Here is a 25767-nt window from a genome sequence, read left to right on the forward strand (position 1 = left end):
GAATTTTTACAGTTGAGGTCTTCAATCCCTTATCATTGTGCTTTGCCATCTTCAAGTTTGGGTTTGTTTAAAACTTGCTATTTAGTTTTTCAAACCTTTTTTGTAAATTCAGTATTAGAAACTGTACTTTTGAGTCTTCAATCCTTTATTACTGCGCTTTGCTTGTTTGCTTTACCTAGGTCGGGCTAGGATTATAATACGTCAGAATTGTTGGGGTTCTACCCTTGTATGAATTTTGGTCATTTAAAGTTTATGATTTTTCCATTTCCTTCTGAGGAAACTGAATAGTTCAGTGAAACGAGGTTTGTAGCCGGCATCCCATTAAGGCTTTGAAAAAAAACTTTTCCTTAAGCTTTTTGATTTTTAATATTTAGTTGATTTCCACAAGATAATATTTCTAGTCGATTACTTCTCATTTCTGGGACCTTATGACATGGCTGACACCCAACAGAGCTTGTGCAGATCTGTTGTCACCCAGAGTTCCATCTAGAAGCTTCTTTCGCACAATAAAATACGATTTCGTTGAGTCTTTCTCCCCACCACAACTGTTTTGCCACAGAGCCCTTATGTCATCTGGGCAGATGTGAGAGGTGATTACGCTGAGGGAAGGTATCTCCAAAGAACTTTGCCCTTGTGTTTGCTGCTCTGCTCTACTTTATTGTCCTTCTACACCATGCGTTCAACTCAGCGTGATCCTCCCTCGATCCCTGCTCTGACCAAGGTCCACTCCCACACAGGCCAGGTTGAATCAGTGTGAGGGGAATGTGCTGCTTTCACAGAATGTGAGGTAACAGGCTTGCAGCCCAGTGCCAGATTTACGTATAAGCTAAACAAGCTGCAGCTTAGAGCCCCACTCTCTTGCCCCCCCCCAAAAAGAAAATATTAAAGGAAAAAAACACCTGGATGTACATTTCCAAAATATAAGACAAAAAGCAAATAAACCTACATACAGCAACAGTGTTTTGTGTTGTGTAGGCTCCTATGATGTAAGTAATGGGCCCTGCCTGCTAGCCTGCTCCCTCAAATATCACTGGTTTGCTCATTTCTATATATAGGGTGCCTACATTCTGCATGTGCAAATGGCTTTAGATACCTATTAGGTCCATAAATTACCATATAGCATATATTCAACACAAAAAACAGTGACAATTTATAGTTGACAAAGGACCCCTGACCATTAGGTCCAGTCGCAGATGACTCTGGGGTTGTGGCGCTCATCTCGCTTTGCTGGCCAAGGAAGCCGGCATTTGTCCACAGACAGTTTTTCCGGGTCATGTGGCCAGCATGACTAAGCCGCTTCTGGTGAACCAGAGCAGCACACGGAAACGCCGTTTACCTTCCCGCCAGAGTGGTACCTATTTATCTACTTGCACTTTGACGTGCTTTCGAACTGCTAGGTGGGCAGGAGCAGGGACCGAGCAATGGGCGCTCACCCCGTCACGGGGATTCGAACCGCCGACCTTCCGATCGGCAAGCCCTAGGCTCTGTGGTTTAACCCACAGCACCACCCGCGTCCCTGACAAAGGACAGCTGGACATATAAAGGGCCCTGTTACCTTCAGTAGCTTAAGGCCTCATCATTTCCAGCCATGTTTTGAAACAGGAGTTGTAGATAAACCACATAACAACAGAAATTAAGAGATGGAAGTAGGGAGGGGAGGGGAAATTCTATTCAGTTCACATTTAAGGACGACTCTATCAAATGTGCACTTTCTGAAATGTGCAGACTGAAACACAGCCGTTCTTCAAAATTCAAACCTCTACAAATTTTGCAGTGCATTTTCTCCAAGCACACTTATAACAGGTGAGAGAGTCCATGAAAACGAACCTCATCATGAAAATAACATACATACATATGAGGAGAAATTGCTTTGAGAAACTTGTACCTTAGTCAAACTGTGCACAAAAATTGGAGAAATTTGAACCAAAATGCTGGAAAATTAACCAATGGAGATTTTTTTGGGGGTGGGGAATCTCAGATTGCTGCAGAAATGTGAAAAGCTGAACCAAAGATTAGGAAACTGAGAAACTGAGAGAACAGCAATGGGCAGATCCTCCCATCGCTTGTCTTGAGACATGGGCTGTTTAGGCTGTTGCATGCATGCAGAGATTAGTGAAGAAGAAAAAGAAAGAAAGAAAGAAAGAAAGAAAGAAAGAAAGAAAGAAAGAAAGAAAGAAAGAAAGAAAACTGGCTAGGAGTTTGAATGCTCCTGAAGGAGTCACTAGGGGTATATAATGAAATACAGATATATGAAAATGCCCTGCAAAAATAAGCTTGTGCAGATGCACTGTAAATCTCATTGGAATATGGCTTGGCTGCTGTGAAGGAACGCATGGAATGAGCCCAGGCAATGCTTGTCTGTAGCCGCTGGTGCATGCTCAAAATGGGTTACGTTTCCCAAACACCTCTTCAGATAATACTCCTGACCTGCCATTCACAGTTTCCCACCTCTGCTACGTGGGAGAAGGCCTTGAACGTGCTTGCTGATGGAGAAATGCCTCTGACTTAGCCATCAAGGTGATTGCCAGTCTTGAAAGATGGGGAAATGAAGTGGGGGCAACAGCAAACACTCATGGCTAAGAGAGGAAAGGAAGATGTCAAGCCAGCTGGAGGTGGATCTCAGAAGGATAGATCCAGTTATCAGAAGCATTGGGGTTCCTCCACATCACCCAGAAACCATTAAATTTGGAATATACATTATGAGTGGTGTGGAACTCATCAGTTAATATGCATAATGACCAGCCATTGTGCACATTCGCCACGGAGAATGTGGACAGTCCACAAAAGCTTGTGTCATAAGCAAGGGCTGTAGCTCAATGGTAGAACATCTGCTTTGCATGTAGAAGGTCCTGGGTTCAGTCCCAACATCTCTGGGTAGGACGGAAACCCTGGATAGTCTCTGCCAGACAGTGTGGACAATACTGAGCTAACTGGACAACTTCCTGTGCTCCTAATAAATTTGTTGGCCCTCAAGGTGCCACACAAGACTTGCACTAGCCAGCCTGGTAAGCCCTGAAGCAGGGCATGAAGTCTCCTCCTTCCAACAGCCCAGAGGTGGACTTCCTCTGAACCTGGAGCTTCCATATAGCCATGGTGACTAATGGTGACCATCCTGCCTCCATCTGATGAATGTTCCAAGCTAGCAAATGACAGTATGGAGCAGGGATGGTGTGATTGTTCCACAGTCATGCTTCGTAAGCCATTCAGCCACACATGCATGGCCACCCATGTCGCTGCATCTCCAGAGGACGCTTTGTCCATCTGACACACCACCGCTGGGTCACAGCGAAGCCTCTAAAGCGGACACTTCAGGTGTTATGAATGTTGCAGAAGGGGAACAAACATCTTTCCGCAGGTCCGTTTTCGGCCAACGGAGACACAAAGCGAGTTGAAGCTGGGAGCTCATTGGACATTCGGGAAATGCTAAATCCCCCCCAAATTATTCCCAGCTCCAGAACAAGTTGCCCTAGGAGGAGTCAGATCCTCTTCTATTTTTCTTTTTTTGATCTCGTTAAAGAAAAGTTTGGGCAGAGAGGCCTTAAGTACAACATGTCCTACATCAGAGCCACAATATCTTTCCTACCTGGTGACCGTAAGAGTTATTTTGCCCATTCTCATTGACGCCTGCTTTCTGGCATTTGCTTCCCAATGAATCCCTCTGGAAAGGCTTCCTGGAGCTTAAACCAGCCTCCCTAACCTGGTGCCCTCTGGATAGCTTGGACCACAACTCCCACCAGCCCCAGCTAGAATGGCCGAGGGTTGGGACTGATGGGAACTGGAGTCCAACGGGGAGGATGTAAGAAAGCATTGATTTCTGTTCCAACCCGGTTGCATGCAGCGCTGTTTCTCTTATGCTGCAGTTTGGCTTCCGATCAAAACTGCGCTATTCATCTTGTGGCCTGCTGTGGTGGAATTTTACAGAAGGAACTACATTATCATGACATTACTGTGCACCATCCATTTCAGTGCAAAGGAAACAAATAGGTGCTGGTTCTGAGGAAAGCCATCAATTGCATATTATTTGCGGGCTGAAAACAACATTGGCAGCTACAAACGCCAAGCGTATCTGCTGGGTTGGTTTCCATTCTGAGCACCAGCAATTTCCACTCGTATTTCAGCTGGAATTCTTCCAACATTCCCAGGTCCAACAACATCTGGAGGGCACCAGGTTGAGGAGAGCTGGCTTGCAAACAAAGTGGAGTCGCTTCTGCACACTAGGTGAGACGGTGGTGACCTAAGATAGGAGTGCAACCTTTGGGGGCCAGCCTGGTATCCTGCTAGCCCTGGTCTAGTTTGTCCAGCCAGCCCTTAGCGGAGTCAGCCTGGTCCTTTCATGGAGCATTATTGGCTCTGACTCTCTCTTTTTTAACTGAGCAAATTATGGAGCCACACATCCCTTTGATGGTGCAATCGAAGGAGGACTTCAAAGCGCCTTTCTGTGACCACAGATTTGATCATGGGTTGGCTGTGCCTAACGCTCATTATCTTTCCTTATTATTTGATACAGCATAGCTTTAATTCTCAGCACAAGCTCACTAGGAACTCCTTGCTGGATGGGAGCAAGGATCCATCTCCTTCAGTTTCCAAAGCAAATGTAACTGAGAGTGTCAAATTGCAAGGGAGAGTCTTGCCAGCACCTTTAAAGGTAAATGTAAAGGGACCCCTGACAATTAGGTCCAGTCGTGACCGACTCTGGGGCAGGGTGCACTGCGGGCTTCTTGAGTCTGCCTGCCTCCTCCCACTCAGCCACCCTATAGCTGGGGAGAGGCAGTGGGAAGACCATTTGGGCAGCATGGAGCCTGTGGGGACACTGCAGGCCCTGTGGTAAGGTAAAGGTAAAGGGACCCCTGACTGTTAAGTCCAGTCCCAGACAACTCTGGGGTTGCGGCGCTCATCTCGCTTTATTGGCCAAGGGAGCCGGCGTACAGCTTCTGGGTCATGTGGCCAGCATGACTAAGCCACTTCTGGCAAACCAGAGCAGCGCATGGAAATACCGTTTACCTTCCCGCCGGAGCGGTACCTATTTATCTACTTGCACTTTGACATGCTTTCGAACTGCTAGGTTGGCAGGAGCAGGGACCCAGCAACGGGAGCTCACCCCGTCGCGGGGATTCGAACCGCCGACCTTCTGATTGGCAAGTCCTAGGCTCCTTGGTTTAACCCACAGCGCCACCTGCATCCCTTGCTAGCACCTTTAAAGACCAGTAAATTAATTGTGGAATACTCTTTCATGGGCCAGAGTCCACTTTGTCAAAAGGTCATCACATGCTAGCTGTTTGCAGCATCTGGTGCTCTGATATATGCTGCCCCGAACATGGATAGTGTGTAAGCATGGCAAATACTTACAGACTGAGCTATCCTTTGTGGTTATATTCTGTTATGGTCTATATCAGGGATGGGGAACCTGTGGCCTTCTAGTTGCTGTGGGACTCAAATTCCTATCGCCGCCAGCCAGAGTGTCTAGTGCTCAGGCACCATAGGAGACAGACAAGCTACATCTGGAGGGCCACATGACACCCGTCCCTTGGTATGTATTCTAACAAGCCAAGCACAGTAATAATATGCATGATGTTTCTGCAGAAAATAAACCAGGGCTCTATAATTTAGTTTCTCATCAGCACCAGATGACTGGCAGCTGAATGTGTGAAGTGACCATTGTGCCAAAGCAGAATGTGTGAGGTGACCTGGGATGCTTCATTTTCATGCGCAAGCAGCCCTTTGACGCTCCAGTCACCAAGTGTGAGGGGTGTACATGTGAGAGGGCTTCTCCACCCTTACATTTTGCCCAAGCATAGGTCTGCCCTCGAAAGCTCTGTGTTCTGAGTGTTTGGTTTTATTTTTGCCCTGTGGAATCTCGTTCCTTAGCGCTCATTCAGAACAAACATCAATTGGGGTTTCCCACAGATAGCCATTTGCTCCGATGGAGCTTTAAAGACCGGGTTCTCATGGGGGAAATCTCTGGAGGGGAAAAAGAAAGAGTGCTCATACACGGAGCTTTGAAGTGCAGATTGTGTCTGGAATGAGCAGGTGAAATTTAAATGTGGCTAAGCCCTGAACCAGCCTTCTCTGCCATGAGTTAAAACACCCTTAACCACCGATCTTGGTTTCCTAACAGTTATCCTCGCTGCCCCATCCCTTTACAAAATGCCGCTGGAGTAGCAGCCAGTGCTCTCTAGAGGTTAGAATCATAGAACTGTAGAGCTGGAAAGGGACCCCTGAGGGTCATCTAGTCCAACCCTCTGCAATGCACTCCCGACTCCCATTAGCCCTAGCCAGCCTGTCCAATGGGAAGGGATGGTGAGAGGTGGAGTCCAACAGTATCTGCCTCCATGGTTGGAGGCAGTAATGCTTCTGAAATGTGGTTGCTGGAAACCACGGGAGGGGAGAATGATGCTTTTGCGCTCGGGTCCCACTTGTGGGTTTCCCCATAGGCATCTGGTTGGCGACTGTGAGAACAGGATTCTGCACTAGACGGGCCACTGGCCTGATTTAGCAGGCTCCTCTTATTCTCTTAACCTATGGAAGGCACCAGGCTTATTACCCCTGTTGCAACGGAAATATAGTTTTATTCCAGCTAGATTTGGCTAGGTTACTGAGAGCCAGTCTTCCCTAAAGTTTGAAGATGGATTTCAGGCACTGAGGTTATTCCACCCCCACTGTTACTATCCAAGCTGAAACTGATCAAGCAAAAACAGGAGGAGCTTTTGGAGTGTGATATCAGTAAAGCTTAGGCACGACGAGACTGTTTCTGTTTTCTGTGGGTTGCAGCATGGATTGAAACTGTTCGCGGTTGATGTCGGATTTTACATGAGCAGCCGTTCATCTTGCCCGTGCTTGCAGCAGCCTGAGAAGTAGGTCACTGTTACTCCCATTTTACAGATGGGGAAACTGAGATTCAAGCGGCCCCAGGACACTGAGCCACACTGGCGCTCTTCGGCTGCATACTGATGCAGAAAAGGCCTGGGATGAAAGGCTCCCCTTCCTCCTCTTCCAGGCTTCACACGCCAGATTTTCTAATTGCAACAAATTGGGCTGCTTCTGTTCTGTGTTCTAACCTTGTCTCGTGACCTTTCCACAAGGAAGGAAGGAATGGACGGTTTGATTTCAACCATTGTTTAAGCTTGGAACTGTGGCTGGGGTTCTGGCTAGGACTGTGTGAAGAGAGTACAGTGGTACCTCAAGCTAAGAACTTAATTCGTTCCCTAGGTCCGTTCTTAACCTGAAACTGTTCTTAACCTGAGGCACCATTTTAGCTAATGGGGCCTCCTGCTGCTGCCGCGCCACCGGAGCACGATTTCTGTTTTCATCCTGAAGCAAAGTTCTTAACCCGAGGCACTATTTCTGGGTTAGCAGAGTCTGAAACCTGAAGCGTCTGTAACCTGAGGTACCACTGTACTAGTGATGAAAAGAGTGCCACTGGGCACATACAACAGGGGTGTCCAAACTTTTTTCAAAGAGGGACATGCGTGAGGGCTGACCAAAGTTGTTAACTCCCCCCCCCCCCAATTTTACCCCAAAGGGTTTTAGGATTAAACCGACTGGTGGGGGCCGGATTAGGCCCCCGGGCTGGACTTTGCACGTGCTTGACATACAGAGTGCCTTTCACCACCGAATAACCACGCACATCTGCAGTTGGGGAGCCACGTTTACAGATCAGAAGCTGCCCCTTTCCTGATAGGTTTGTACCCCAGAGCGCTGAGCAGAATGGTAAAGGCTACGTAAATGACTTTCTGGGGAGCTCATCAGATGGTCAAAGTACCAGAAGCAAGACTGAGTCTTCTCTCTGCCATCCATCCCACCTCTCCACCCCATTTCATAGAATCATAAAACTGTAGAGTTGGATGGGACCACAAGGGTGTAGGAATCTTTTGCCCAACGCAGGGTTCAAACCCACGACCCTGAGATTAAGAGCTTACAGCTTTCAGTGGCCTCATTGACCAACATGCGAAAGGAGGGAAACCCCCACCCCCGGCATAGTGAACTCCTGATCAGCTATGTCCCCATTTCCCCGTCACTTTGAACCAGCAGCAACTGCCCCAAGTGACTTGCTCCCCCTCTCATTCCTCAGGGAGATTGGATCAGTGCCGCAGACCTTATCTGCCACCAACACCAGCAATAAGTACAGACAGGATGAGCTCATTCTGGAACAGACCAGACTTGCCTGTGCATCATCCTCTAGGCAAACCTCTGGAGGAGACAAAAGGGATGTTTCGGTTGGGCAAGAGGGGAGCTCTCTAACCACCCACCCCCAAACGCAGCATTCAAAGGGCAACTCTCACCTTCTGAGCCTGGAAGATCATCTTGCGGACGACTTCCTTGATGTGAGGCTGGCAGTCAATAGGCGGCTGCATGTAGACAGTAGCTCTGGTCACCCCACGGTAAGCGATGGTCTCCGGCCACCCGAGGTCCAGCTGTGGAATGGACCGGTCGGATCTCTGCGGCCAGTATTCCAAAGAAGGCACTTGGTCCTGCTCGCCGTTCTGGCTGCTGAGGTCGACCCCACCATCATCCCCTCGGGGGATGAACTCCGAGCCGGGGTCGTAGGTCTCCAGCGTATCCAAAATCTTCTTGAGCTCCAGCTCCGAAAGGAAGTCCCTGATGTTCTCCTTCTTGAGGACCTCGTAGAAGGCATCTGGCCCTTTCGACGCCAGTGCCTCCAGCGCCAGCCTCTGCTCTTCGCTGTAGAAGAACTCCGGCTTGGATTCGCTGGAGCGCCAGTTGACATGACTGTCATCGAGGCACTGGACCTGAGAGAAAGCCATGATCCCTGGTCTGAGGAGGAGGGGAACGTCCGCCCAAAATAAATAAAAAAGGTGGATAATTTAATGAAATAATTTAGTGAGGTGTATCCCTGAGTTTAAGGAAAAACTAGCAGCAAATAAGGCCCTTCCTAGCTTCTTCTCAATTCCTCGTGAACAGTTTCCCTTTGCGACTTAAAGAGACAACAACCACCACCCAAGAGTCCTTTGGCCTTAACTATCTTTAAACACCGGCATTCAGTTTCCCAGCGTACCCATCAGCTCATCTCAGTGGAGTAAAACAAAATATATTCCTGGATAGGATGACAAAAGTTTGCTCAAGTTTCTTTCCTTCCCCGAACTTCCAGAAACAGGCGGGGAGCAACCGACAGTGGCATTCAAGCTTAAATGCTTAAATGTTCCGGCGGCTTTGAAATCCCGGCTTGGCTGATGTTTTCCCTCTAGCCTTTGGACACCCGGCTTCCTTCACCTCTGCCCTTGACCTTCCAAATTTCCATAAGAAAATAAATAGGAGCAAGCGAGACGCTCCCCAGAATCAAACAAACAGCAGGAGTTGGAACCAGGAATTTTTCCTTTTCGCCGGACAGGATTCAGAAGGGGTAGTTTCTCATTCTTTCCAGCTCGTAGATTACTCTCTCAGGTGGAAGGGGAGAATAGGTTTCGTTCGAGGGTGAATTTATTTAATTTTTTGCTGGTCGGCAGCCTGGCAGCTCAGCAGGTCTCAGCCAGAAATGGAAACCTGGAGAGTGTGAGCAGAGCAGAGGAGAGAGAAAAAGAGAGAAAAGCAACAGCTTGAGTAATTTGCTCCTCCCTGCACCACCTGCCGTCACATGTCTCCCCGCCTTCGGAGAGTCCCTGTTCCTACCTGTCCATTAACTCCTTCAGCTGCATCGCAAATGCGTGCTGCTTCTGCCCAGATCTATTGCATGCGTGGAAGGCCGGAAATTGACTCACCCGTGAGAAGCCGGTGTCCCTAGATTTCCTTATCAGGCTGAGGGAGGGAAGGAGGGAGACAGGGAAGTCCTGGCTTGGCTGAGCTTTAAGTTTGACGTTTTGTTTGCGGTGTGTGTTTTTTTTCCCTTCAAAAAAATGCCTCCAGCTCCTGTATTTGCCTTCCCAGTGGAGCAGAGCTGGTGGAACTTGTCTGATTCTCTCCCACTCTTATCTTGGAAGGAAGCCCCACACTGTGTGCTTTAGGGCTTGCTCTCCTCGCGAGTAGGTTTCAGAGGGCAGCTTCTCGGCATCATCCGCTGGGAGTCCAGAGCCTGGTTTCCTTCTTTCTCTTGCCGCAGTACCTTTTGTCTTCTGGCTCGGGTCAAAGGTCAGTCTTGGAAAGCACCTGTGGCCAGTCAGATGCTTAAGCAGGGCTGGAAGGCAACCGCTTTCCCATGCAGCTTGAGTCCAGCAACTGGGACTCAGAGATACACTGCCTCTGTATATGGAGGTTCCACTATGTGCACCCGTGTGTGAAGCTTCCCTGGAGTTGGAAAGAGCAAAGTGTGGATACCCATGAGCTTTCCAGAATCTTGTGAAGCTCTGGGTTGACATGAATGCCATTTATTTATTTATTTAAGTCATTGTTAATATCATCACCATCAGTGGTGGCTGGTGCCCATTGGTGCTGGTAGGGCAGATCGGTAGGTGGCGCCAGAGTCAATAAGAGGCTTTAAACCTCTCTGCCCACCCAGCCCAGCTCGAAGGACAGGTGAATTTTTGGCTTCTCTCACGTTCCTCATTTTTCCTTTCCGCTCTCCACATTTTCACCTCACTGGTTGTTTTTTAAGCCTTCGTGAAAATTTATTAGCATTTTTGGGTGAATTTCTTCTGACACACACATACACACGTGTGGAATTTCCCCCTAATATACGCATTTGCGTGGCGATTTCCTGCCCCCCCAGTGGAAATAATGACACATGACACAATTATTAAGGTTAATGGGATAAATAAGGCCAAAACTTTATTGGTTACAGGTGATGAGCGGTATTAGCTTAGGCATTGGTCCTAACCGACTATATCCGACTTCAGCCTGTCTGCTTGAAGTCCGGGAAGGGTTAACCACCCGTAGGGAAAGTCCTGCTGATGCACATCAACTAGGAACTCCCCTGGGTTCACCGCTAGGGGGCGGGCCTTAGGCCCTCACCTCCCCAGGCTTCGGACAGGGCCACGCCCCCCAGAATCCTTTACCGGACTACCCTTCAATATGCGGGGCAGGTGATGGAGCTACCTCCCCTCTTCCATCTACAGAGCAATACCAATGCCTAACCGCCAATACTCAGAAAGTTGTGACGATTTGCTACGAGGTAGGCGAAAACCAAGTGGCTGGTGCCAATTTGCCAAGTGGAAAAATTCCTACCAGGCCCCTCAATGGCAACCAGCCAAGGTCCATAGCAAGGTCAAGGAACAAAAACCTTAAAGGGCGGGAGAGTGGGAAAAGCAGGAATGGCTGGCAGGTGGGGAAAGAGGGAGATCCCTGGCCGCATCCTGCCTTAAGTAGGGCAGGCCACGGCCCCAGAGCCAGGCGATTGGCTGGCCAGGGGATGACGCGGTCAGGAATCCCCCCCAATCACACAGGGCTGGGCTGTGAAACCCATAACTCCACCTCCTTAGAAGGGCAGAAGTGGCTTTTTTACAAGGCCATTTTCCCTAATACAAGGTGTTACTGTATGTTATTTTCCCTCATGGATAAATTGCTATGCACACTTTCCTCTAGTGCATGCACTTTTGCACACACACACACCACTCTGCTTGCCCGAGTGGAGAACCGCATTGTAAAATTCGGGAAAGCGTGACTTTTGAAGGATGGCCTGCGTTTCAGTTTCCCTCGTCGTTTGGGAAATTGCGAGTTAGGGAGCCATGCCTTTTAAACACAAGCTGAATCACATTACTTCCCCCCATCCCTACCCAGCATGGAGTCTGCTTTAATTTTGCCTCTTTTCGCTGACACCGTCAAAATCAGTGGAATCTTCAAGGGCCGGAAACAATTGCTTGGGGGCCGGGTCAGGCCCTCTGACCAGAAGTTAGCCACCCTTGGCTTAGATGTTAAGCCCGGGGAAGGGTGAGTTTTTGAGATGGAGTCTGAAGAAAAAGAGGGAGGTGGTATAAAATATACTCGGAGTCGAGAGTGGATTTCATGCTCTTTATTCAGCTCATAGTGGTGAGGAGGAATGGAAGTTCCCCCAGAATGTCTGCTTTATATACATTATTTACACAATGGAGCCCACGTGATTGGCTAATTCCAGGATTCTCCTGTAGGCCAATCAGGTTGCGGATTCACATCCACCTGGAGCTGGATTGGGTGGCTCCTGTGGACCAATCAGACTGCTGCATTCTGGGGCCTATTGTTCCAGGACCAATCAGACTGCTGCATTCTGAATCTTATTGTTCTAGGACCAATCAGACTGCTGCATTTTGGATCCTATTGTTCTAGGACCAATCAGACTGCTGCATTTTGGATCCTATTCAACTCAGTACATAACATGGTACCTTTGGGGTCCTTCTGTAGCAAATTCCAGGGGGGTTTCCTATCTGTGGAACTCCCCCCCCCCCCTTGAGGTCTGCCTGTTGCCTTCACTGCGATTTTTTCGGCGACAGGTCAAGACTTGACCTTTCTCCTCCCCTCTCCAGGTTTAGACTGGATTTTGTTCTGCTGCCAAAACTTCCTGTGGTCATTACAGAGGGGGGTGTGTGCGCGTATGAATGAGTTTCAGATATCTGTATAAGAACATTTGTGTTTTATATTTTATTTATTGGTTTATTTCATTTCTTAAATTTATATGCCACCCTTCATCCAAACAGCACAGTGCTGTTTGCAGCATAAAAATTCAAAATGAGAACCAGGGCCAGATTTAGTTTTGATGAGGCCCTAAGCTACTGAAGGTAATGGGGGCCCTTTATATGTCCAGCTGTCCTTTGTCAACAACAAATTGTCACTGTTTTTTGTGTTGAATATATGCTATGTGGTAATTTATGGACCTAATAGGTATCTAAAGCCATTTGCACATAACAAAATATGTATTTTATCAAAGTAATTGTTGGACAGAAATACAATTAAGAATACAATTAAGAAGTATATTAATAGTGAAATACAATTAGGAAGAAGCACATTATTAAGCTCTAACTTAAAACGATGTCAATTTTATTTTATTTTTATATTATTTTTTGGAAATGTAAAGGTAAAGGGACCCCTGACCATTAGGTCCAGTCGTGACCGACTCTGGGGTTGTGGAGCACATCTCGCTTTATTGGCCGAGGGAGCCGGTGTACAGCTTCCGCGTCATGTGGCCAGCATGACTAAGCTGCTTCTGGCGAACCAGAGCAGTGCACGGAAACGCCGTTTACCTTCCTGCCAGAGCGGTACCTATTTATCTACTTGCACTTTGAGGTGCTTTGGAACTGCTAGGTTGGCAGGAGCAGGGACGGAGCAACGGGAGCTCACCCCGTCACGGGGATTCGAACCACCGACCTTCTGATCGGCAAGCCCTAGGCTCTGTGGTTTAACCCACAGCGCCACCCGCATCCCATTTTGGAAATGTACATCCAGGTTTTTTCCCCTTTAATTTTTTTGGGGGGCCCCCAAGAGAGTAGGGCCTTAAGCCATAGGTTGTTTAGCTTATACGTAAATCCAGCACTGAGAGAACACAAAATACATTGCAAGCAAGCAAACAAACAAACAAACACAGGCACCCAGAAAGTCAATGGTTGCTCCCCAACCACTCGCATTTTGTGTCTGTTTCAGATGCCGTTGGCTGCGTCGACCCCGAAGAGTGTTCCCGAGTGTGTGGGTCCGAGGTGGGCTGCTCCAACATCGCTTACCCCAAACTTGTGATTGAGCTCATGCCCAGTGGTAAGCTAAGCCGAGGCAGTGCTGCCTTCCTATTGGCCGGTTGGGTGTTCCTCTAGTCCTGCCTTACTCCCTAACAGGCAACTGCTTCCTCTTTCCGCTTACATTCATTTAGGCCAGCCTTTGGAACCTGGTGCCCTCGTGGCTGTTTCAGACAGCCGCTCCAGAAGGATACCATGGTTGATGGTATCAAAAGCCGCTGAGAGGTCGAGGAGAATTAACAGGGATGTGTTTCCCTCGTCTGTGTCTCTCTCGACAGAGGTCATCATACAGGGCGACCAACGCGGTTTCTGTGCCAAAACTGGGCCGGAACTCCGACTGAAATGGATCCAGGTTAAATCAATTTCTTCCAAAAGCGCCTGGATCTGGTCTGCGACCACTCATTCTAGAACCTTCCTCAGGAAAGGGAGATTAGCAACTAGTTTACCTAGGGCACCCATGTTGGCAAAGCCAGAAAGTAAACAAAAACCGCTTGGATTTATCCTGGCATTTCCCAAGAATTCCACCCTGCCATCTGAACAAGGAACCACAAACCATTACTAATGGGAGAATTAGCACAGGTGTCTCTGGGTACAAATGTGATTATGGGCGCTGCTGTGTTCTTTGCCCCCCCCCCCCCGGATGTTTGTTCTTAAAGGGGAATGACTGTGCCTTTTGAGGCTTAGGTAAAGGTAAAGGGACCCCTGACCATTAGGTCCAGTCGTGACCGACTCTGGGGTTGCGGCGCTCATCTCGCTTTATTGGCTGAGGGAGCCGGCGTACAGCTTCCGGGTCATGTGGCCAGCATGACTAAGCCGCTTCTGGCGAACCAGTGCAGCACATGGAAATGCCGTTTACCTTCCCACCGGAGCGGTACCTATTTATCTACTTGCACTTTGACGTGCTTTCGAACTGCTAGGTGGGCAGGAGCAGGGACCGAGCAACGGGAGCTCATCCCGTCGCGGGGATTCGAACTGCCGACCTTCTGATCGGCAAGTCCTAGGCTCTATGGTTTAACCCACAGCGCCACCCACATCTTAACTTCCTTGTTCGGAACCCCGTGGGGGTGAGGCTGCGGTGTAATCAGGACTTCATATTATCCAGCAGCCCCTCAGCCCTGGCCAGTAAGGGCAATGGTCAGCAATGGTGGGAGCTGATGTCCAGCAACACTGGAGGTCCACAGTTTCCCCACCGTACTTTTCTCCAGTGCTGATAAAACCGCTAGCGCATTTGCAGAGCTAAGCAGGGTCTGGTATGTTTTCCAATTGGATGGGGGACCGTGTGATGAGATTCTTCCATTGCAGGGGGTTGGACTAGATGACCCTTGGGTCCCTCCCAACTCTCTGTGGTTCTACAAAAGGTTCAGCTTCAGAGGCTGGGTCTTGTGCAAGGATTTTCAAATTTTCTGCCTTCAGCATCTGCTGGGATACTCCTGATTGGGGGACGATTCTGGGAGTTTCCGGAGGAACGCATGTGGACCAGTCCTGTGGGGTCATATTGTTGCCCTGCATGACGTAAGAACGTGTTTTGAGATTGTACCAAACAGTCCCTCTTGCAGAAGGTGCGTTACAGGGGAAAGAGACATATTCTTTGGGTGGGGGGAGCTGCCTTTCAGAGACGTTTGTCTGCCATTTGCTGAGGAATCCCTGATCACATTCAGATAAGCCTCAGGGTGCCCTAGAAAAGTGACCTAAGGAAAGAGACAAGATGCTTTGAACGAGGCCTTCTAAATCTTGCTCCTCAACTTGGAGACTCTTGTATAAGGAGAGCTTATAAGGCAATAAACAACTATTTTACTTTTAAAAGACAACTTCCTTGTTTAGGGAAGTTTTTAATGTCTGATGCTGTATTGTTTTTAATATTCGTTGGAAGCTGCCCAGAGTGGCTGGGGAAACCCAGCCAGATGGGCGGGGTATAAATAATAAATTATTATTATTATTATTATTATTATTATTATTATTATTATTATACTGGGTGAAGCCAGTGGCCCATCTAGTCCAGCATTCTGTTCTCACAGCAGCCCACCAGATGCTGACCGGACGCAGCAATGGCACTCTCCTCTTCTTGTCATTTCCAGCAGCCGGAATTCAGAAGCATCTTGCCTCTGACAGTGGAGGGTAGAATGGTAGCATCAGGAGCTGGAGTCAGGCATTGGTCAGCAATGAAACAATAAAGCACCGAATGTCAGTAAAGTTAACTCTTTATTCAAAGGGGGAGGAAGCTCAGTCCGAGTGGTCACGACAACCCTTTCCAGTGGGTCGTTCCCCAATGAAGCTGTTGCGAGGACTGAAGGTCCTTCTCACCGCTCTCTAGGGTTCTCCCCTGGTTCCCTCCCCAGCAAGTTGGAGGATGGATGCTGGAGGGGACCAGCAGTTGTGGGGAGGCAGGGACCTTCAGTCTCAGCAACTGCTTCACGGGGGCAGGACCTGCTAAGAGATGAGTTGCTGCGCTCTTTAGGCCTGACACTCCCGCGCCAATCATATTTTTGCTAATAAAGAGTTAACTCCAATTTGTACGGTGTTACTCACTGCTGGGTGGAGACAGGGCCATGTTGTTGATCCAACAGTCCAGCTCAGAGTACAATCCCGGGGAGGAAATGCCAGCTACTTGGTTGTCAGAACTTACTGCTATAAGCATGTGCTTTGTCAATAAAGAATTAAACTACTGGCTGGCTGTTTGTCATCCTTGAGCTAGGTGTGCTCAGGACACAGTTGGCACTGCTAGAGCGGTGGCGGGGGGAGCAGTCCAGACTCAGGGGGTCTCCCCCTCCTGCTTCTCTCCCCACTGGTCTCCCAGAACACACAGAGAAATGAAGAGGGAGGCGCAATGAGAGGCAAGACGAGGAAGCTTTGCTATACAACAACAACAACAACAACAACTTATTATTTATACACCGCCCATCTGGCTGGGTTTCCCCAGCCACTCTGGGCGGCTTCCAACAAAATATTAAAATACAATAGTCTGTTAAACATTAAAAGCCATTGGCTTTTCTGGTTCCTCCCTCCAGGTCTGCGAGGGTTAATGATCGCCGTCATGATGGCTGCTCTGATGTCATCCCTGACCTCCATCTTCAACAGCAGCAGCACCCTCTTCACCATGGACATCTGGCAGAAGGTGCGGAAGGAGCCCAGCGAGAAAGAGCTGCTTCTGGTTGGAAGGTACCAGCCTGGGGCGGGGCAGTATCCCTGGGGCCGGCTCTACCGTTAGACAATGCAAAGGCAGTTTTCGTGTGTCGTGAAAGGGCAGTGCTGGCGATTAGTTATTTGATTCATTATTTTAGGATCCATTACTTGGCCATCTTTACAAGAACTTGTGGGATTTTTCTGGCTCAGGAACCTTTGTTGCCCCTGGATGCTACGCGCCATGACTAGGGGATGGGGATGAACGGGAGAGAAATTCGGTTCAAGCTGAATTCGAATAAGGGGCTACCCATTTCACACTTTTCAAAATTATGTGCAAACTGCATGGATTAGAGTGGTCCAACCTCTCACACCAAGTGGGCTGCAAGAGTACCTTGACAGGGAACCTGCGGGCCACACGCCGAATTCAATTCCCATGTCTTAAATTAAAGTGTTCGCAATATATTTAATGTTATTTAATGTACACAAATTATATATTTGATTAAATATATATAATTAAATACAGAGTTAATAGCTTTAATTGTTAATAGCTTTAATAGACAAACAGGTGTATGGGCTTTCGTTAACAACACAAGACACACACAGAAAATAAAAATTTAAAGCTTTAAAATGTTTTTTTCTTGAATGTGGCCAAGGGCTGCTAAAAAGGGTTCAACCACCCTGGATTAGGTGAAAGCATCCGTAAAAATGCACATTATTTTTTTTGCAAAGGACATGCAAAAATGCATCATATTAAGAGGATTTGCTTGCAAAAATGAGACGTGAACACTAAAATGCTGACAGTCTTTCAAAAGGCTTTTAAAAAAAATGCATTTTATAAACCCATAGTGCAGGTGCTGCTGGCTAACCGTATGTTGCGGGACTACAACTCCCATGATCCTCAGCCAGTATGGCCAATGAGCAGGGATAAATGGGGGTTGCAGTTCAGCCACATCTGGAGGGTCAAAGGCTCTCTGTGTGCTGCTGTTTCTAAATAATAATAATAATAATAATAATAATAATAATAATAATAATGGACACCCTGTCAGATCTTTTCCTTGCACCAGCCAGGCACGGAGATTAACTTCCCCTGTTTATGCCTCCGTAGTCCTGCTTTCTGAATCATTTCCCGCCGTCACCAGCAACTCAGTTTATCTGCCTGCACAACAGACCTAATGATGCAGAAATCCTGCTTGCAAGCGTCTCCACATTTCAATTAATGAGCATGTTTGTGTAGCCGAGAGAGGACTGATGGCCAGCAACTTGAATTTCATATGGGTGATCCAGATCATTAATTAACCGAGTGATCCGCCAATTTATTGGGTTGCATTTCTGAACAGCCCAAGGAATGCCCTGTAAAAGTTGCTGTGTATCCTGCTTGACCTTCAGCGCAGTCCTCTGCTGTGCCTTTAACCGTATTGCTAAAAGCTCTGCAGAATGACTTGCCCCTGCCCCTCACGAAAATGCTAGCCTGCATTCCTTTTGTTGCTCACAGTGGCAGCAGGTTGCCTGGAGGGAATTCCTCACTCACCCTGCCTTATTGACATATTTGGCCATGTGGGTCAGTGCGGCTGGTTCAAGGCATTTTGCTGCCCGAGGCAAAAGGCACGATCATCTTGCCCTGTTCCATATGCGTAAACTCAATTTGGGGGAAGTACTCTTTGCTGAGAGAACCCCAGCGGAGATTTAAAATCACAAAACATGCAGCAGAGTAAAGCATGAAAATACAGTCTGTAAAACCTAAAAGGGTGCCCTTTAAAGTGAGTTCCGAAATGTCCCCTTAAAAAGTTTCTTTCCACAGTTTCCCACTTCCCCTAGCATAGAAAAACACCACGTATTTGGGAAGTTAAAAATGGTTTACTTACAAACTCTCCTGAGGTCAGATTCATGTGCTTTAGAAAGATGCACAGGCAGTAAAACTTGGCTTAGTTAAGAAGTGGCAAACGTTCCTAGGTTATTGATATAGGGACTCAAGAGAGGCCCTTTACACGCCAATCTTCTCAGGTAGACAGGGGGGTAACATTAGACCTGATTACCTATTTCCTCCCAAGGTAAGGGACATGAACATAGCTAAATGTAGCAGGACAGCTTGCTCCATGGTATTAACCCCTTCATGCATTAATTAGACTTAAGCATGTTGGTCATATGAGGCTGGTTACCCTATAAATAAGGCAGGGTCTGCTGAGTAATGGTGGAGATATAGAAGGGAAGGATAATTAAGTTCTAACCCCATCCCTCATTTTGAAGCCCAAACAATTGACCTTCCACTTTCTTTTTATTCTTTTATTCTTTATTGAATTTATATACTGCCCTATACCCGGAAGTCTCAGGGTGGTTCACAGAACAAAATCAAAATATTGTTTCTTCACACCAAATGTGCCAGTGATCAACATTCGTATACTGGTCCTTCCCTCTCCCAGCAACATTGAGACTGTTCATGAAGTCAACTTTCCTTTGCTGGTCCTTGCCTCTCCCGTGAAAATTAAGAATGTGTGGATTTTGTGATGTCACAGCAGCTCAACCAATGTAGGAGACTGGAGGCAGCTAATGGCTGCCAGGGCTTTTTCTTCTTCTTTCTTGATAATATTGTTGTTGTTTAGTCGTGTCCGACTCTTCGTGACCCCATGGACCAGAGCACGCCTGATAATATACACATATTTAAAGGTAAAGGACCCCTGACAGTTAAGTCCAGTCGCGAATGACTTTGGGGTTGTGGTGCTCGTCTTGCTTTACTGGCCGAGGAGCCAGCATTTGTCCGCAGACAGTTTTTCTGGGTCGTATGGCCAGCATGACTAAGCTGCTTCTGGTGAAACCAGAGCAGCGCACAGAAACGCCGTTGACCTTCCTGCTGGAGCGGTACCTATTTATCTACTTGCACTTTGACGTGCTTTTGAACTGCTAGGTTGGCAGGAGCTGGGACCGAGCAACAGGAGCTCACCCCGTCGTGGGGATTCGAACCGCCGACCTTCCGATTGGCAAGCCCAAGAGTCTCAGTGGTTTAGACCATAGCGCCACCCGCATCCCCCATGCACATATTTATCCACAGCTAAATCTGGAATGCAGCCTCTTGCTGCTAATTTATGTGACGTGTCTGGTCCCTGCGTTCAATTGTGCAATTTCAATTGCCGTAGAGTAGCAATTTGGGGACACTCCCCTGATGATTCCAGCCAGCCAGCCTTAGATGGCATTTGGCAAGGCGGGACACGCCTTGACTTAATTGTTTTCCTCCTTTTGTCTCTTTGGGCTTAATCGATTAGCTTCGATGTGTGAACACGGAATGAGAGAGAGCAAGAGGGAGAGGTAACCTGCCAAATGAGCTGCAACGAAGCAATTAAAAACAACAGCAACAAGGGAGCTTGCAGGAATGCGCTCTCCCAAACTCTAACCTAATTCTTCAGTGATTTCGCAATGCTTCGTTTGTCAGTAATAAATCCAGCTACTAGGCCGGTGATTTCTTTTAAGCAGCAAATCATCAGCTTCCCAGGCCCCTTTGGCTCCATATGTGGAAAGCAGGTATACCACTTTAAACAGTCATGGCCTGCCCCAAAGAATCCTGGGAGCTGTAGTTTGTTAAGAGTGCTGTGAGTCATTGGGAGACTCCCCCATTCCCCTCACAGAGCTTCATTTCCCAGAGTTCCCTAGGAAGAGGGATTGACCGTTAAACCCTCCAGGAATTGGTATCAGGGGTCTCCTACCAATTCTCAGCACCCTTAACAAACTACATCTCCCAGGATTCTTTGGGGGAAGCCATGGCAATTTAAACTGGTACGGCGCTGCTTTAAATGTATAGGGCAGATGGGCCCCCAGATAACTAAATGCCGTGGTTCTGATATGCCGCTGCTTCTCTGCTTAAAGGGGATCTTCAGAAATGTTGATGGTTAATTGGAGAGAGGAGTCATTTCTGTGTCCCTGACTTTGATTCATGGGGACATAATGATGCTGTCTTATCTCACTTTACCCATTTGTGAAAGAGGGTGGCTCCTCTTTGGGGTGGGACTGTGTGGAGTCTTTATCAGGACGCTGAGATCTCTCAGCGAAAACAAAGCCATTCATTATTACTGGATGTCGGCATGTTTGTTCACTGAAAATACTTCTTCAAACGACAGGGCCCACAAGACAGCTAGCAGCCAAAAGAAACCACAGAACACAATTATTAAACATCAAGCCAGATGTTACAAGAACGATGGAACTGGCACGGTTTTCTTCTGGCAGAGCGAAGTATGATAAGACACGTGGCATTTATAGCATTGCGTTGTACAGGGCTGTTATCAGGGGTCACCCTGGGTCTTTTGCACTGGGGTGCTAACCAGGGCCAGATTTAGGTTTGATGAGGCCCTAAGCTACTGAAGGTAATGGGGGCTTCCTATGTCCAGCTGTCCTTTGTCAACAACAAATGGTTGCTGTTTTTTGTGTTGAATACATGCTATATGGTAATTTATGGACCTAATAGGTATCATTCTAAAGCCATTTGCACATTGCCATGCAACCAGTCCGTGCAGAATGTAGGCACCCTATATATAGAAATCAGCAAACCAGTGATATTTTAGGGAGCAGGCTAGCAGGTGGGGCCCATGACTTACATCATAGGAGCCCACACAAAAAAACCCACTGTTGCTGTATGTAGGTTTTATTTTATTTGCTTTTTATCTTATATTTTGGAAATGTACATTCAGTTTTTTCCCCCTTTAAATTTTTTTGTGGCCCCCAAGAAAGTGGGGCCTTAAGCTATAGCTTGTTTAGCTTATACGTAAATACAGCACTGGTCCTAATGTCTGTAGCTGCTACCTCCTTCCTTTAAACTTAAAGAAAGAGATTTGCTTTCAAGGGCATCTGGGCGCAGTGCAGAGTACAGTCTCAGTGAGACCCCACCTGCCATCATAGTTTGTGGAGGGCCCAATCCGCTTAATCCTGGGCCCAGCAAATCCTCTTGGCACTCCATGGTTCGGAGTAAGCCTTGCCGCTTCAATTTGCACCAGCGCATGCAAATGAGAAAATGCAAATGTTATGCAAAAAGTGGGTGGGGCTGTGGATGTGCCAGGAGCCCTGTAGAGCCATCTTGGCAGGGCTGGCCAGAGGGGAGTGAGGAGGAGCCACAGGGTGAGAATCAGGACCTATCTGTCTCGTAACCTGACTTATCTACCACAGCGATCTACTAGGCATTAAAGCCTTTGGCAAAAACCAAGCTGGGAGTCTGAGGACCGCAGGGAGGCAGGACACCCTGGCTTCGGCCTCTCAGCCTGCCTGCCTAACTTCGCTCTATACTTCCAACTTCCTTACCTACGTGCCGATGAATGCATTGAGACGCAACAGATTACCATGGGGAATGAACTACTAAGAGAAACAAAAGGAAATAATAAAGCGTGTAGGAACGTCACCGCGCAGGAAGTTGGCTTCAGTCTTCCCTTATAAGGATATCGTTTCCCCCTCCCTCTTTACTTGGGTGTAAACTCTTCCTTTTCCCTGGCAGCTGCCTGATGATGAAGGATGCAAGAGCTCTCCTCGCCTCTTTCTCTTTTCTGCACAATATCTCTTGCGCAAACAGCCGGGCGTTTAAGGAAAGGCAGGCGGAGGAGACTGACACATGGAGCGGGATTCTTGGAAGTGAATGGGTGGGCGTGACTCACCCTGCGCATTTGATCAATGACAGGCGTTATCTTGTGAAGAGGGGAGCGGGTGGGAAACTGACACACCTTAGCTCCTGCTGGCCGTGTGTGTGTCAGGCATTTGGAAAGGCATTCTCATCTTCCATATGACATCATCCTCCCCCTTTATAATTTATACAGGGCCAGTGGTGCAGGGGTAAATTCTGAACTACAGTGGATGCTCGGGTTGCAAACGTGATCCGTGTGGGAGGCACGTTCGCGACCCGCAGTGCTTGCAACCCGCGGCCCGCACTTCTGTGCACGTGTGGGTCACAATTCGGTGCTTCTGCGCATGTGCAAAGCGCGATTTAGTGCTTCTGTGCATGCGCAAGCGCTGAAACCCGGAAGTAACCCATTCCGGTCCTTCTGGGTTCGGCACGGTGCGCAACCTGAAATCATGCAACCCTAAGCCTCTGTAACCCGAGGTATGACAGTATTATGTCCTGGTTTATTTATTTGCCACTTTTGGGGCAAAGCAAGCCTGGATGATGATGATGATGATGATGATGATAATAATAATAATAATGTTGAAAAATATAACAACAACAATATTGTTTGTTTGTTTGTTTATACCCCACTCTGGTTTTCCCAGCCACTCTGGGCGGCTATAAAAAGAATATTATCAATAATAATAATAAGCAATAAAACATCAAACATTAAAAACTTCCCTAAACAAGGCTGCCTTCAGGTGTCAGATAGTTGTTTATTTCCTTGACATCTGATGGGAGGGCGTTCCACATGGTGGGCGCCGCTACCAAGAAGGCCCTCTGCCTGGTTCCCTGTAACCTCACTTCTTGCAGTGATTGAACCACCAGAATGCCCTTGGAGTTGGACCTCAGTGTCTGGGCTGAACGATAGGGGTGGAGACGCTCCTTCAGGCATACTGGGCTGAGAATCCACCTGAACACGTCTGCCCATAACATGACTTAGGCTGAAACTGGCTGTTGAGAAAGAACTTGAGCAGAGAGAATTTGGCTGATGCCCTTGCTTTGTTTTGAAAAAAGAGGCAGGGGTGTGTGTCTGCCTTTCTGTGTAAGGCCTGACTCAGACATACTGCCCTGAGATGGACAAATCCTGGAACTACTTCTGCCACAGAGAAGTGGTGCAACATGACAGCACCCTCCTCTGATGGGGTGCCATCCTGGGACAGCTGTACGGTTTTGCTTCCGGATCTGCAGCCATTAAAATGTTTGCTTTTTAAAAATAATAATAATAATAAAAAAAATGTTTGCTTCGGCTGAGAAGTGCCGGAATAATCAAGAGTTGACCGGGGTACTATTTTCCCCACTTCCTGTTTTAAAAATTGTTTAGTTTCTTTATTTACATAATAACTGCACGGGGATTCTTTATTTAATTAAGCAGATCATCTGTGGCCTCGGGTGTAAATAAACGGTTTTCGAAAAGCAACACACAAGCGCAACAGGCTGAGACCTGTTTTCCCTTATATGATCCCCTATTACCCTCACGCTTGTAAAGGTTTGCTTTTGCAAGGCATTGCATGCATCTCAGTGTCTGCCAACTCTTTTCGTGCTGGCTTCCCAGAAGCTCTTGGGGCCCCTTGGTAGGACTCGCTGGCAAACCTGCAGTAATCCCACGTTGCAGATCCCACCATTCCTGTCTGCTGCAAAATCTGGTTGCGTCAGTCGAGGTGCTGAGTGAAGCCCAGCCCACGGGAACAAGTTTTTCATCTCAGTTCCTTTCTCGGTTACCTGCAAAGGCAATATAACCCTGCCTGGACACTGGACCGCTTCCAGATATGCATAAAATGCACAGATTAGACTGGCCTGCGGTGCAATTGAGGAGCATTCGATTCTGCTTGCTTGCAAAACTCTCTCTTATTTTATGTCTTGCGTCGATGACCCTCTCGGGGGTGGGCGGCTGATACTTTCCCGTGCATGGAGAAAGTGAAGTCTTGCACACAGCCTCTGTTGCGCATGACTTCTTTGACACAGGCAGGGTTTTTGAAACGCCATGCCCTGGACTGCCATTTGCTTGGTATTTGTGTGAACAAGACCTCACTCGCCCCTCCAGGGTTCTGGTGGCCTTTGGATAAGGTGCTTCTCCTGTAACCTAGAACATAAGAAGTCCTCATGGAGCTTGTCCACATTTCTGCTTTTCCCATGCATCCTAGCCACAAGTCTGAGAGGTTTTGCCTTTGCCTCGCTGCTTTCCCCCAGAAAACCCACTCTTATGATGATGATGTTTCACTTGTGATTTTTTTTTATCGCTAACCTTGCAGGATAGTCACTATTGTCCTAGTTGCTGTCAGTGTGGTTTGGATCCCAATCCTGCAGAGCTCCAACAGCGGACAGCTCTACATCTACATCCAATCTGTCACTAGCTACCTTGCCCCGCCGGTTACGGCTGTCTTCCTCTTGGCCGTTTTCTGGAAGCGAGCCAATGAACAGGTACGCTCATATATAATAGCTGATAATGATAACAATATCGTTATTATTTATATTCCGCCCATTGGACTGGGTTCCCCTGGGCGGCTCCCAACAAAATATTAAAAACACAACAAAACCTCAAATGTTAAAAACTTCCCTGCACGGGGACTGGCTTCTAAAAGCCCAATAGTTGTTTATTTCCTTGGTATCTGATGAGAGGGCGGGTGCCACCACCAAGAAGGCCAGCTGCCCGGCTCCCTGTAACCTCACTTCTTGCAGTGAGGGAACCACCAGAAGGCCCTTGGAGCTGGAGCTCAGTGTTTGGGGTATTTAAACTAGAGATTGCTGCCCTTGCGCACTTTGCTCGCCATCCCCATGGAATCATAGAATTGTAGAGTTGGAAGGGACCATGAGGGTCATCGTGTCGAACCCCCTGCAACGCAGGAATCTTTTGCCAAGCATGGGGCTTGAACCCACGACCCTGAGATCAAGAGGCTCATGCTCTACTGACTGAGCTATCCATCATAAGCCATCTTGCCAGTCCATCAAACTCCCTACACCCTAGCCACCCCTATCCTCTCACAACTCCTTGACCCCCCACTCACAGCTCCTTCAGTACCCCATCCCCACCTCCCTGCCATTCCCGCCCTACTCCCCACAGCCATAGCTATCAACTTTCAGATTTGGAAATAAGGGATTAGCAGCCTCACCTGTCCCGGGACAGTCTACGGGATATCTAACAATCCGGGATAGCAGCGGGAAGCAGCGGGAAATGGCGCTGGAATAAGGGAATTTCCTGCGAAAAAAGGGTTATGCCCACAGCTCAGCCCAAACTCCCCCAGCAATTCACTCCAAACTCCCTCTGCCAACAGCTTGCCCCAAACACAACCCCCCTACTGCCGCTGTTGCTACCACTTGCGGGGGAGAGGGGAAAGAGGAGGAAAAGGCGTTTCTCCCTTGCTCCGCGCTGCAGCTGGCAGACAGTAAGCATGCATTTTGAAATGCATGCTTCCTTCTGGCACTGATGGAGTACTAGGAGCA

The 25767-nt window shown here is 47.9% G+C and overlaps 2 protein-coding genes across 3 annotated transcripts in view; one reads left to right on the plus strand and one right to left on the minus strand.

Moving 5' to 3' along the window:
* Positions 1-9703, minus strand: part of FAM83G (family with sequence similarity 83 member G) — a 46228-nt gene extending 36525 nt beyond the window's left edge. Inside the window, exons 1-2 of one of the 2 annotated variants that reach the window (XM_080981014.1) lie at positions 9625-9703; positions 8280-9498 (exon numbers count right to left, since the gene is read on the minus strand). In XM_080981014.1, coding sequence (XP_080837140.1) covers positions 8280-8762 — 483 coding nt within the window. In that variant the 5' untranslated portion in view covers positions 8763-9498; positions 9625-9703. Of the gene's footprint in view, positions 1-8279; positions 9560-9624 lie in introns of those variants that run through there. The other variant, XM_080981015.1, reaches the window with a different exon arrangement.
* The window catches only part of SLC5A10 (solute carrier family 5 member 10), a 105974-nt gene that overhangs the window by 74035 nt on the left and 6172 nt on the right, over positions 1-25767 (plus strand). Inside the window, exons 10-12 of the mRNA XM_080981065.1 lie at positions 13495-13602; positions 16586-16736; positions 24579-24747. Coding sequence (XP_080837191.1) covers positions 13495-13602; positions 16586-16736; positions 24579-24747 — 428 coding nt within the window. The remainder of the gene's footprint in view (positions 1-13494; positions 13603-16585; positions 16737-24578; positions 24748-25767) is intronic.

This window comes from Podarcis pityusensis, assembly GCF_964106645.2.
Source record: "Podarcis pityusensis genome assembly, chromosome: 14".
In the NCBI taxonomy this organism is placed as follows: Eukaryota; Metazoa; Chordata; class Lepidosauria; order Squamata; family Lacertidae; genus Podarcis; species Podarcis pityusensis.